General features: G+C 43.3%; 1 protein-coding gene across 4 annotated transcripts in view; it reads right to left on the bottom strand.

Annotated features, from left to right (window-relative positions):
* ero1b (endoplasmic reticulum oxidoreductase 1 beta) overlaps window positions 1-12,708 on the bottom strand; it is a 16,377-nt gene extending 3,669 nt beyond the window's left edge. Inside the window, exons 1-13 of one of the 4 annotated variants that reach the window (XM_062032693.1) lie at window positions 12,577-12,708; window positions 7,955-8,074; window positions 7,796-7,879; window positions 7,685-7,726; window positions 5,279-5,361; window positions 1,781-1,854; window positions 1,589-1,709; window positions 1,470-1,516; window positions 1,284-1,295; window positions 1,192-1,218; window positions 1,040-1,132; window positions 723-969; window positions 594-663 (exon numbers count right to left, since the gene is read on the bottom strand). In XM_062032693.1, coding sequence (XP_061888677.1) covers window positions 594-663; window positions 723-969; window positions 1,040-1,132; window positions 1,192-1,218; window positions 1,284-1,295; window positions 1,470-1,516; window positions 1,589-1,709; window positions 1,781-1,854; window positions 5,279-5,361; window positions 7,685-7,726; window positions 7,796-7,879; window positions 7,955-8,074; window positions 12,577-12,666 — 1,110 coding nt within the window. In that variant the 5' untranslated portion in view covers window positions 12,667-12,708. Of the gene's footprint in view, window positions 1-593; window positions 664-722; window positions 970-1,039; window positions 1,133-1,191; window positions 1,219-1,283; window positions 1,296-1,469; window positions 1,517-1,588; window positions 1,710-1,780; window positions 1,855-5,278; window positions 5,362-7,684; window positions 7,727-7,795; window positions 7,880-7,954; window positions 8,075-10,021; window positions 10,176-10,689; window positions 11,248-12,576 lie in introns of those variants that run through there. The other 3 variants (XM_062032692.1, XM_062032691.1, XM_062032694.1) reach the window with 3 other exon arrangements.
* Between the last annotated feature and the right edge of the window lie 296 nt (window positions 12,709-13,004).

Raw genomic sequence — 13,004 nt, 5'->3', positions numbered from 1 at the left:
CCATGTTGAGGCACAACTGAATGACGTGCCTCAACTGGCTGCTGATCACCGCACCGTCTCTTCTCAGTATTTGAACGGCAAATGTGAAAATTCAGCGATTTTGAATAAAAATAATCTAAAACTGGTGAAGTTAAATGGAAAATAACTTTATAGTATAATCACTGGATACATATAACAATTTAATACATTTTTTTTCTTTTTACATTTTTTTTCTTTCCATGATGGCACGTGAGGCCCCGCCTCACCTGCCTCTAGTGACTGCACGTCACTGATATATATATATATACACACACATGTATATATATATACAGTATATATACAGTATACACGCACGTGTATATATATATATACACACACACACGTGTATGTATATATATATATACACAGTGTATGTATATATATAAGTAAATGTTTATGCAACAACGCAATATATATATTGTTGTATATATTAAAAAAATAAATCAATATAATAAATATGTACTAAATATATAAATTCAAATGCTGTAAAAGTAAATATTATCTTTGCATATCACAAAGAAATGGAAGTGCTGTGAGTACTTGCGTGTACTTTGTAAAGTACTGTGTATTTTTACCTTCAGACTCTTAGCTTCCTTCTGGTGCCCAGCAAACATGGACTTCTCATCAAAGTGCATGGGGAAGGTTCTAGAAGGAGACAGGAAGTCAGCTGGGCGGCGGCGACGGCGACAGGAGGCGTGGCTTACTTGAGCTCGTTGAAGAAGTGCAGCAGCAGCTCCTTGGTGGCGGCGTCCTCCTGAGCGTTGCCCGTGTACAAGTTCACCACCACGCGCTCAAAGTACGCCGCCACCTTGTAGAGCGCGCGCAGTTCTATCAGGTACAGGAAGTAGAGGTTCTTTAGGCGCCGCGTGCCCTCGCCCTTTGTCTCCGCCGTGTCGAAGCGGCGACGGAACTCCTCCACGTTGGGACCCCACACGGAGCGGCCCCACCCCTCTGCATGCACACACACACACAGTGAAGAATGTAGCGTGTGCAGGTGGCGGGTCAGGGGTGTAGTGGTTACCGTCCAGCAGGTACTCGGCACTCAGGTGGATGTTGATGCTGCTGTGCAGGCCTGAGATGAGGCGGTAGAAAACTCTCTTCTCCAAACACAACCCTGACAGCAGAAGCATCAGTCAGTGGACACGCAGGAAGTAGGAAACAGCAACATGTTACCTTCCAGCCAGTCGTAGAAGCCCTCGCCTGGAACGACATCACACTTTGACCTCTCACACACAAGCATGTGACGTCACCTGACCTCTACTCACCATCCTCGTCTCCTGAAACAAACAACAACAAGCCCGTGACTCGGTGACAGCACAGGTCAAGCAGCAGGTGGCGCTGTGGTCAACATGACCGCTACATATGAAGCCACGCCCCCAGGGATGTGATGTCACGCGGCATCCGGCTGACCAATGGAAAGAGAGTGCATGGGCGGAGCTTAAATGACTCACCTCTGCTGGGGACCAGCGGGTTCAAAGGTCGGTACACAGACCTGGGCCTGCAAAGACATGTGAGGTGTCATGTGACAATACGTCCAGGGGGGTGTGGTCAAGGGGGCGTGGTCACTGACTTGAAGCAGTTCTCCTCGTAGATGCTGTTCCACACCCTCCAGGCCGATGGCCCCTTGTAGCCCGTGTAGCGCTCCGGGTTGAGCAGCAGGTCCACGTACTCGGCGTCAGGACACATCTCGTCTGAAAGTCAGTGGTCAGCAATGCACACGCCTCCCTGAGGGGGCGCCACTGAGCAAAGTACTCCTACTCACCGTCCAGCTCGCAGAAATGATCCTGAGCGTCGTCGTGTCTCGCCCAGTCAGCAAACGCCTCTTTGCTCCGATTACTGCAAGTACACAACACTACTTTCACTAGTAACATGTACAAGTACGCGACACTACTTTCACTAGTAACATGTACAAGTACACAACACTACTTTCACTAGTAACATGTACAAGTACGCGACACTACTTTCACTAGTAACATGTACAAGTACGTGACACTACTTTCACTAGTAACATGTACAAGTACGCGACACTACTTTCACTAGTAACATGTACAAGTACGCGACACTACTTTCACTAGTAAGATGTACAAGTACGCGACACTACTTTCACTAGTAACATGTACAAGTACGCGACACTACTTTCACTAGTAACATGTACAATTACGCGACACTACTTTCACTAGTAACATGTACAAGTACGCGACACTACTTTCACTAGTAACATGTACAAGTACGCGACACTACTTTCACTAGTAACATGTACAAGTACGCGACACTACTTTCACTAGTAACATGTACAAGTACGCAACACTACTTTCACTAGTAACATGTACAAGTATGCGACACTACTTTCACTAGTAACATGTACAAGTACGCGACACTACTTTCACTAGTAACATGTACAAGTACGCAACACTACTTTCACTAGTAACATGTACAAGTACGCAACACTACTTTCACTAGTAATATGTACAACACTACTTTCACTAGTAACATGTACAAGTACGCAACACTACTTTCACTAGTAACATGTACAAGTACGCAACACTACTTTCACTAGTAACATGTACAAGTACGTGACACTACTTTCACTAGTAACATGTACAAGTACGCGACACTACTTTCACTAGTAATATGTACAATACTACTTTCACTAGCAACATGTACAAGTACGCAACACTATTTTCACTAGTAACATGTACAAGTATGCGACACTACTTTCACTAGTAACATGTACAAGTACGCGACACTACTTTCACTAGTAACATGTACAAGTACGCAACACTACTTTCACTAGTAACATGTACAAGTACGCAACACTACTTTCACTAGTAACATGTACAAGTATGCGACACTACTTTCACTAGTAATATGTACAACACTACTTTCACTAGTAACATGTACAAGTACGCAACACTACTTTCACTAGTAACATGTACAAGTACGCAACACTACTTTCACTAGTAACATGTACAAGTACGCGACACTACTTTCACTAGTAACATGTACAAGTACGTGACACTACTTTCACTAGTAATATGTACAACACTACTTTCAGTAGCAACATGTACAAGTATGCGACACTACTTTCACTAGTAATATGTACAACACTACTTTCACTAGTAACATGTACAAGTACGCGACACTACTTTCACTAGTAACATGTACAAGTACGCAACACTACTTTCACTAGTAACATGTACAAGTACGCGACACTACTTTCACTAGTAACATGTACAAGTACGCGACACTACTTTCACTAGTAACATGTACAAGTACACGACACTACTTTCACTAGTAACATGTACAAGTACGCGACACTACTTTCACTAGTAATATGTACAACACTACTTTCACTAGCAACATGTACAAGTATGCAACACTACTTTCACTAGTAACATGTACAAGTACGCGACACTACTTTCACTAGCAACATGTACAAGTACGCGACACTACTTTCACTAGTAACATGTACAAGTACGCAACACTACTTTCACTAGTAACATGTACAAGTACGCAACACTACTTTCACTAGTAATATGTACAACACTACTTTCACTAGTAACATGTACAAGTACGCAACACTACTTTCACTAGTAACATGTACAAGTACGCGACACTACTTTCACTAGTAACATGTACAAGTACGCGACACTACTTTCACTAGTAATATGTACAACACTACTTTCACTAGCAACATGTACAAGTACGCAACACTACTTTCACTAGTAACATGTACAAGTACGCGACACTACTTTCACTAGTAACATGTACAAGTACGCAACACTACTTTCACTAGTAACATGTACAAGTACGCAACACTACTTTCACTAGTAACATGTACAAGTATGCAACACTACTTTCACTAGTAATATGTACAACACTACTTTCACTAGTAACATGTACAAGTACGCAACACTACTTTCACTAGTAACATGTACAAGTACGCAACACTACTTTCACTAGTAACATGTACAAGTACGCAACACTACTTTCACTAGTAACATGCACAAGTACGCAACACTACTAGTTGAACAAGTAATACAGGTCACATATGATGAAGTACAGAGTACTAGTTGAACTAGTAATACAGATCACATATGATGAAGTACAGAGTACTAGTTGAACTAGTAATACAGATCACATATGATGAAGTACAGAGTACTAGTTGAACAGGTAATACAGCCCACTTATGATGAAATACAGAGTATTAGTTGAACTAGTAATACAGCCCACATATGATGAAGTACAGAGTATTAGTTGAACTAGTAATACAGATCACATATGATGAAGTAGAGAGTATTAGTTGAACTAGTAATACAGTCACATATGATGAAGTGCAGAGGGTTACGGTTAATACAATTGCCGTCTCTCACTCAGCACCTCAGCACACGCCCAGGGGCGTTCCACTCATGCTGCAGCCGCGCGTGCTATCAACACACCTGACGCTTTTGAGAATCCTGCCTTAATAAACCAGCGCGTCCTGCGTTTCCAGTGCCAGAACATAGCTACTTGTACTTGTACAGAAGGCCTCTCACGTCTCTCGCTTCTTTGCCCATGTGCTTCCTCGCTCTTTGTGTTTCCCCTCCGTCGTGCTTACTGTGTCTTGTCTTGTGTAGTCATCCAGCAACCCTTCATCATCCCCTGGTTTCGAGATGTGTGTCTCGTCTTCCTGGATCCCCTCTGGACTCTCTGCTGCCTTCCTGGATCTAAACCTCACGCCTGCCTTTGGACCACAACGGCCCGCTCCAGCCCCTGACCTCCTGCCTGTCCCTGGACCTCCGAGCCGGCCTTGCCCTTTCTGGACTTCCGCATCGATCTCAACACGCACCTTCAACACCACCTGGTAACACTCCTCATATACCTGCTGCACATAGTCACACCCTATACACCCGGTTTAAACACACACTTCACATATATTTCAATAACCACGACGTCCCTGCCCTCCGTGCCGTCGCCTTCTCCCACTTCACTGTTACACTGAGTACTAGTTGAACTAGTAATACAGCCCACATATGATGAAGTGCAGAGTACTAGTTGAACCAGTAATACAGCCCACATATGATGAAGTGCAGAGTACTAGTTGAACTAGTAATACAGCCCACATATGATGAAGTGCAGAGCACTAGTTGAACTAGTAATACAGCCCACATATGATGAAGTGCAGAGCACTAGTTGAACTGGTAATACTTGAAAGAGGAAGAGAATAGTAGGAAGTCATGTGTGTCAGACGAGTGTGATGATGTCATCAGCAGGCGCTCACCTCAGCGTGCTGTTGATGGCGCCAAGTTCTTCCACTTGTTGGCACTCTGCCATGTCGGCCATGTTGTTGGCAGCCTGGGAATACTGAGCACAGAGCAGGACCGTGTTAGAACCCACTACTTGGTCTCCAGGACCGTGTTAGAACCCACTACTTGGTCTCCAGGACCGTGTTAGAACCCACTACTTGGTCTCCAGGACGTAACACGTGTGTGTGTGTGTGTGTGTGTGTGTGTGTAAGTGTGTGTTTGTGTATAAGTGTGTGTGTGCGTGTAAGTGTGTGTAGGTGTGTGTAAGTGTGAGTGTGTGTGTGTGTGTGTGTAAGTTTGTATGTAAGTGTGTGTGTAAGTGTGAGTGTGTGTGTGTGTGTGTGTAAGTGTGAGTGTAAGTGTGTGTGTGTGTGTGACATTTGACCCTGTGTGTGTGTAAGTGTGTGTGTGTGTGTGTGCATGACATTTGACCCTGTGTGTGTGTGTGTGTGTGTGTGTGTGTGTGTGCGTTACATTCGCCCCTGTGTGCGTGACATTCGACCCTGTGTGTGTCTGTGTGTGTGTGTGTGTATATGTGTGTGTGACATTCGACCCTGTGTGCGCAGCTGTGGAATAAAAAAGATGGCCGCCCACAGATGGACTTAATCTAGAGAGTAACCTTCCAAAACAAACATGACTGTTCGGCCTTCAGCCTCTTCATGGAAACTTCCAGAGCAGATAAAAGTCCAAGTTAGCAGCTGCTAACAGTACTTAGCAAAGCTATCTGCCGCGAGCAGTTAGCATTAGCATGAAAGATTGTTTTGGAGGGTGCAGCATGATTGACAGGCTGCATTGTTCCATTCTTCTAATAGTTCTACTACTCATCAGGAAAGTAAACTCTTGCAAGCCCTTGTGCACAGGTGGACCCTTGCACAGGTGGACCCTTACACAGGTGGACCCTTGCACAGGTGGACCCTTACACAGGTGGAGCCTTGCACAGGTGGAGCCTTGCACAGGTGGACCCTTGCACAGGTGGAGCCTTGCACAGGTGGACCCTTGCACAGGGGGACCCTTGCACAGGGGGACCCTTACACAGGTGGACCCTTGCACAGGGGGACCCTTGCACAGGTGGACTCTTGCACAGGGGGACCCTTGCACAGGTGGACCCTTGCACAGGTGGACCCTTGCACAGGTGGACTCTTGCACAGGGGGACCCTTGCACAGGTGGACCCTTGCACAGGTGGAGCCTTGCACAGGTAGACTCTTGCTAAAGTGGACTCTTACAAGCAGTGTGCACAGGTGGACTCTTGCTAAGGTGGACTCTTACAAGCGGTGTGCACAGGTGGACTCTTGCTAAGGTGGACTCTTACAAGCGGTGTGCACAGGTGGACTCTTGCTAAGGTGGACTCTCACAAGCGGTGTGCACAGGTGGACTCTTGCTAAGGTGGACTCTTACAAGCGGTGTGCACAGGTGGACTCTTGCTAAGGTGGACTCTTACAAGTGGTGTGCACAGGTGGACTCTTACAAGTGGTGTGCACAGGTGGACTCTTGCTAAGGTGGTATCTCACAACTGGTGTGCACAGGTGGACTCTTGCTAAGGTGGACTCTTACAAGCGGTGTGCACAGGTGGACTCTGGCTAAGGTGGACTCTTACAAGCGGTGTGCACAGGTGGACTTTTACAAGCGGTGTGCACAGGTGGACTCTTGCAAAGGTGGACTCTCACAAGCGGTGTGCACAGGTGGACTCTTGCTAAGGTGGACTCTTACAAGCGGTGTGCACAGGTGGACTCTTGCTAAGGTGGACTCTTACAAGTGGTGTGCACAGGTGGACTCTGGCTAAGGTGGTATCTCACAACTGGTGTGCACAGGTGGACTCTTGCTAAGGTGGACCGCTTGTAAGAAAGCGGTGTGCACAGGTGGACTCTGGCTAAGGTGGACTCTTACAAGCGGTGTGCACAGGTGGACTTTTACAAGCGGTGTGCACAGGTGGACTCTTGTTAAGGTGGACTCTCACAAGCGGTGTGCACAGGTGGACTCTTGTTAAGGTGGACTCTCACAAGCGGTTTGCACAGGTGGACTCTTGCTAAGGTGGACTCTTACAAGCGGTGTGCACAGGTGGACTCTGGCTAAGGTGGACTCTTACAAGCGGTGTGCACAGGTGGACTTTGGCTAAGGTGGACTCTTACAAGCGGTGTGCACAGGTGGACTCTGGCTAAGGTGGACTCTTACAAGCGGTGTGCACAGGTGGACTCTGGCTAAGGTGGACTCTTACAAGCGGTGTGCACAGGTGGACTCTGGCTAAGGTGGACTCTTACAAGCGGTGTGCACAGGTGGACTCTGGCTAAGGTGGACTCTTACAAGCGGTGTGCACAGGTGGACTGTTGCACATAAGAGCGTGTGCAAGTGTGTGAGTGTGTGCAGGTGTGTCAGCTGTGTTCACCTTGTTGTAATTCCCAGACTTGATGCCCGCAGGAATCTCGCTCTGGAACATGAAGAAGAACAGTCAGTATGTGAGCGGGGTGAAAGGTGAAAGGTGAAAGGTGAAAGGTACCTCTGGGCAGGCCTCCACATGGCAGTCTTTAATGGCACACTGACCGTCATCTGGCCAAAATGGACACGGCCGCTTCAAGTTGACCTGAACACGCCATCAAAGTCAAATAACACCTCGCCCCTGTGTGTGTGTGTGTGTGTGCGTGTGTGTGTGTCGTACCTTGTAGTACCTGAAGTAGTCTCTCTCTGTCAGCTTCTTGATGCGAGGATAGATCCTAAAGTTGTTGAACAGGTCGATGCTCTCCACGTCACAGAAACAATCGTCAAGAACGCCCGTCAGCTGCCAGACATCACAACTTCATTACTCAGTATCATCACAACTTCATTACTCAGTATCATCACAACTTCATTACTCAGTATCATCACAACTTCATTACTCAGTATCATCACAACTTCATTACGGCGGCATGGCGTAGTGGGTAGAGCGCCCGTGTCAGAAACCTGAGGGTTGCAGGTTCGCTCCCCGCCTCTTACCATGCCGTTGTGTCCTTGGGCAGGACACTTCACCCTTGCCCCGGTGCCGCTCACACCGGTGAATGAATGTTGAATGAATGATAGGTGGTGGTCGGAAGGGCCGTAGGCGCAAATTAGCAGCCACGCTTCCGTCAGTCTACCCCAGGGCAGCTGTGGCTACGAAAGTAGCTTACCACCACCAGGTGTAAATGAATGATGGGTTTTTAACATGTAAAGCGACTTTGGGTACTTAGAAAAGCGCTATATAAATCCCAGGTATTATTATTATTATTATTATTACTCAGTATCATCACAACTTCATAACTCAGTATCATCACAACTTCATAACTCAGTATCATCACAACTTAATAACTCAATATCATCACAACTTAATAACTCAATATCATCACAAATTCATAACTCAGTATCATCACAAATTCATAACTCAGTATCATTGTATCACTGTGATTGTGTGCACCTTTTACATGAAGTATGTAGAAGTAGTATTTATAAGTATTAGAAGTATTTAGAAAGGTGACATGAAGTATGTAGAAGTAGTATTTAGAAAGGTAACATGAAGTATGTAGAAATAGTAATTAGAAGTATTTAGAAAGGTAACATGAAGTATGTAGAAGTAGTATTTAGAAGTATTTAGAAAGGTGACATGAAGTATGTACAAGTAGTATTTAGAACTTTTATTAGAAGTATTTAAAAAGGTGACATGAAGTATGTAGAAGAAGTATTTAGAAAGGTAACATGAAGTATGTAGAAATAGTAATTAGAAGTATTTAGAACGGTAACATGAAGTATGTAGAAGTAGTATTTAGAAGTATTTAGAAAGGTGACATGAAGTATGTACAAGTAGTATTTAGAACTTGTATTAGAAGTATTTAGAAAGGTAACATGAAGTAGTATTTAGAGGTATTTAGAAAGGTGACATGAAGTATGTAGAAGTAGTATTTAGAAAGGTATGTAGAAGTAGTATTTAGAAGTATTTAGAAAGTGACATGAAGTATGCAGAAGTAGTATTTAGAAAGGTGACATGAAGTATGTACAAGTAGTATTTAGAAGTATTTAGAAGTATTTAGAAAGGTAACATGAAGTATGTAGAAGTAGTATTTAGAAAGGTAACATGAAGTATGTAGAAGTAGTATTTAGAAAGGTATGTAGAAGTAGTATTTAGAAGTATTTAGAATGTGACATGAAGTATGTAGAAGTAGTATTTAGAAAGGTAACATGAAGTATGTACAAGTAGTATTTAGAAGTATTTAGAAAGGTGACATGAAGTATGTACAAGTAGTATTTAGAAGTATTTAGAAAGGTAACATGAAGTATGTAGAAGTAGTATTTAGAAAGGTAACATGAAGTATGTAGAAGTAGTATTTAGAAAGGTATGTAGAAGTAGTATTTAGAAGTATTTAGAATGTGACATGAAGTATGTAGAAGTAGTATTTAGAAAAGTGACATGAAGTATGTAGAAGTAGTATTTAGAAAGGTGACATGAAGTATGTACAAGTAGTATTTAGAAGTATTTAGAAAGGTAACATGAAGTATGTAGAAGTAGTATTTAGAAAGGTAACATGAAGTATGTAGAAGTAGTATTTAGAAAGGTAACATGAAGTAAGTAGAAGTAGTATTTAGAAAGGTAACATGAAGTATGTAGAAGTAGTATTTAGAAGTATTTAGAAGTATTTAGAAAGGTGACATGAAGTATGTAGAAGTAGTATTTAGAAGTATTAGAAGTATTTAGAAAGGTGTTCCAGGTGAGTCCAACCTGAGAGTGCAGCAGTGCAGTGAGTTTAATGAATAGCAGGAGGATGCAGAAGGTTGTCATCATCATCATCATCTTCATCGTCATCTCATCATCATCTTCACACTCCACTCTGTGTGTGTCTGCGTGTGCGTGTGTGTGTGTGCGTGTGTGTGTGTGTGTGTGTGCGTGTGTGTGACTGAGATGCAGGCTTGTCACTCCGGCTGCCGAGGGCCCGCCCCCTGGTTGTCACATCAAGCCCCGCCCCTTGTAGTCCTCCTATCCAATGAGTTCGCGTCCTGACGCTGACCGACAACTCCAGGGGCAGAGGGCGGGGCTAGCATACGCCCTGACCAATCACATCGCACCACGCTCGTGCACTCACACACGTTGCTTTCGCGTCACGTGACTAATATTTATTTACATGTGATGATCAATGTTTGCGTGACAATGACTTCATGAGCATCATAAACTAGCACCCTAACGAACAAGTTCAACATTGTAAGCTGTCTTTTAGAACGGAACATGTTTCCGCGCAACTTGCGTAGCAACGCTGCTAATTAGCATAACACACGTCAAAAGCCTGCCGAACATTCTGGAAGCGCTGACGTCATACGTAAGCAGACGTAGGAAAGCGGTGTGTTCAAAAGAAGTCCCAGACGACGACGAGTGTGATACAAAGTGTGACTTACATGGCAGAAGCAGCTCTGCTCGTGTTGCTCCGTGCTGGTGCTGGTGCCGGCGAGGCTGTGCTGGAACCAGCCCAGAGCTAACTTGTCCAACACGAAGGCCAGCAGCAGAGCACTGAAGGCTTGTAAAGTCACCCTCCACATGCCGCACTGTGCTCCAGGCCAAACAATGGCGGTGGGAAAGAGCAAAAAGCAGCGAGACGCACAATCACTTCCGCCTTCAGCCTGTTAGCTTCCGCAGGCTAACAGATGCTAACACACGCCAGCGGCTCGCGGAGCGGAGGAAGGCCGCAGAGGGAGCGCCCTAACGCGGACACTCGCCCTGAGAAAACGGAGGTCTTCGTTGGGGGGGAAAAAAAAAAATTCAACACAACTTGGAGAAGTTTTGACCGACAGCTTCCACGAGAGTGTCGGATATAGAAGAACTACTTTCAGGTTGGAGATTTCAAAATAAAAGTACGCTGGGCTTGTGGGCGGTGTTCCGGTTTGGAGGTTCAACTAAGTCCGAGTGTAAACTCCAGTCTGAGACCATTTACCTCCATACTTGCCAACCTTTAAAAATAAAAAATAGTTGGCGATTAATTTAGTCATCGATTCGTTGGATCTATGCTATGCGCATGCGCAGAGGCAATTTTATTCATTAGAAGTAGTATTTAGAAGTATTTAGAAAGGTGACATGAAGTATGTACAAGTAGTATTTAGAAAGGTGACATGAAGTATGTACAAGTAGTATTTAGAAAGGTGACATGAAATATGTACAAGTAGTATTTAGAAAGGTGACATGAAGTATGTACAAGTAGTATTTAGAAAGGTGACATGAAGTATGTACAAGTAGTATTTAGAAAGGTGACATGCAGTATGTACAAGTAGTATTTAGAAAGGTGACATGCAGTATGTACAAGTAGTATTTAGAAAGGTGACATGAAGTATGTACAAGTAGTATTTAGAAAGGTTACATGAAGTATGTAGAAATAGTATTTGGAAGTATTTAGAAAGGTGACATGAAGTATGTAGAAGTAGATTTAGAAAGGTGACATGAAGTATGTAGAAGTAGTATTTAGAAAGGTAACATGAAGTATGTAGAAATAGTAATTAGAAGTATTTAGAAAGGTGACATGAAGTATGTAGAAGTAGTATTTAGAAAGGTGACATGAAGTATGTACAAGTAGTATTTAGAAAGGTGACATGAAGTATGTAGAAGTAGTATTTAGAAAGGTGACATGAAGTATGTACAAGTAGTATTTAGAAAGGTAACATGAAGTATGTACAAGTAGTATTTAGAAGTATTTAGAAAGGTAACATGAAGTATGTAGAAGTAGTATTTAGAAGTATTTAGAAAGGTGACATGAAGTATGTAGAAGTAGTATTAAGAAAGTATTTAGAAAGGTGACATGAAGTATGTAGAAATAGTATTTAGAAGTATTTAAAAAGGTGACATGAAGTATGTAGAAGTATTATTTGGAAAGGTCACATGAAGTATGTAGAAGTAGTATTTAGAAAGGTAACATGAAGTATGTAGAAGTAGTATTTAGAAAGGTAACATGAAGTATGTAGAAGTAGTATTTAGAAAGGTGACATGAAGTATGTAGAAGTAGTATTTAGAAAGGTGACATGAAGTATGTACAAGTAGTATTTAGAAAGGTGACATGAAGTATGTAGAAGTAGTATTTAGAAAGGTGACATGAAGTATGTAGAAGTAGTATTTAGAAAGGTGACATGAAGTATGTAGAAGTAGTATTTAGAAAGGTGACATGAAGTATGTACAAGTAGTATTTAGAAAGGTGACATGAAGTATGTAGAAGTAGTATTTAGAAAGGTGACATGAAGTATGTACAAGTAGTATTTAGAAGTATTAGAAGTATTTAGAAAGGTGTTCCAGGTGAGTCCAACCTGAGAGTGCAGCAGCGCAGTGAGTTTAATGAATAGCAGGAGGATGCAGAAGGTTCTCATCATCATCTTCATCGTCATCTTCATCATCATCTTCACACTCCACTCTGTGTGTGTGTGTGTGTGTGTGTGTGTGTGTGTGTGTGTGTGTGTGTGTGTGTGTGTGTGTGTGTGTGTGTGTGTGTGTGACTGAGATGCAGGCTTGTCACTCCGGCTGCAGAGGGCCCGCCCCCTGGTTGTCACATCAAGCCCCGCCCCTTGTAGTCCTCCTATCCAATGAGTTCGCGTCCTGACGCTGACCGACAACTCCAGGGGTTATTTATTTATTTATTATTTTTATTTTTTATTTTTTTTATAAACCTTTATTTATAAACCGCAACATGTACAAAGAGCTGAGAAACAATAATCAAAATAAGTATGGTGTCAGTATG

This window comes from Entelurus aequoreus, linkage group LG22 (assembly GCF_033978785.1).
Source record: "Entelurus aequoreus isolate RoL-2023_Sb linkage group LG22, RoL_Eaeq_v1.1, whole genome shotgun sequence".
Lineage (NCBI taxonomy): Eukaryota > Metazoa > Chordata > Actinopteri > Syngnathiformes > Syngnathidae > Entelurus > Entelurus aequoreus.
This window is presented reverse-complemented; position numbering and strand designations above follow the sequence as displayed.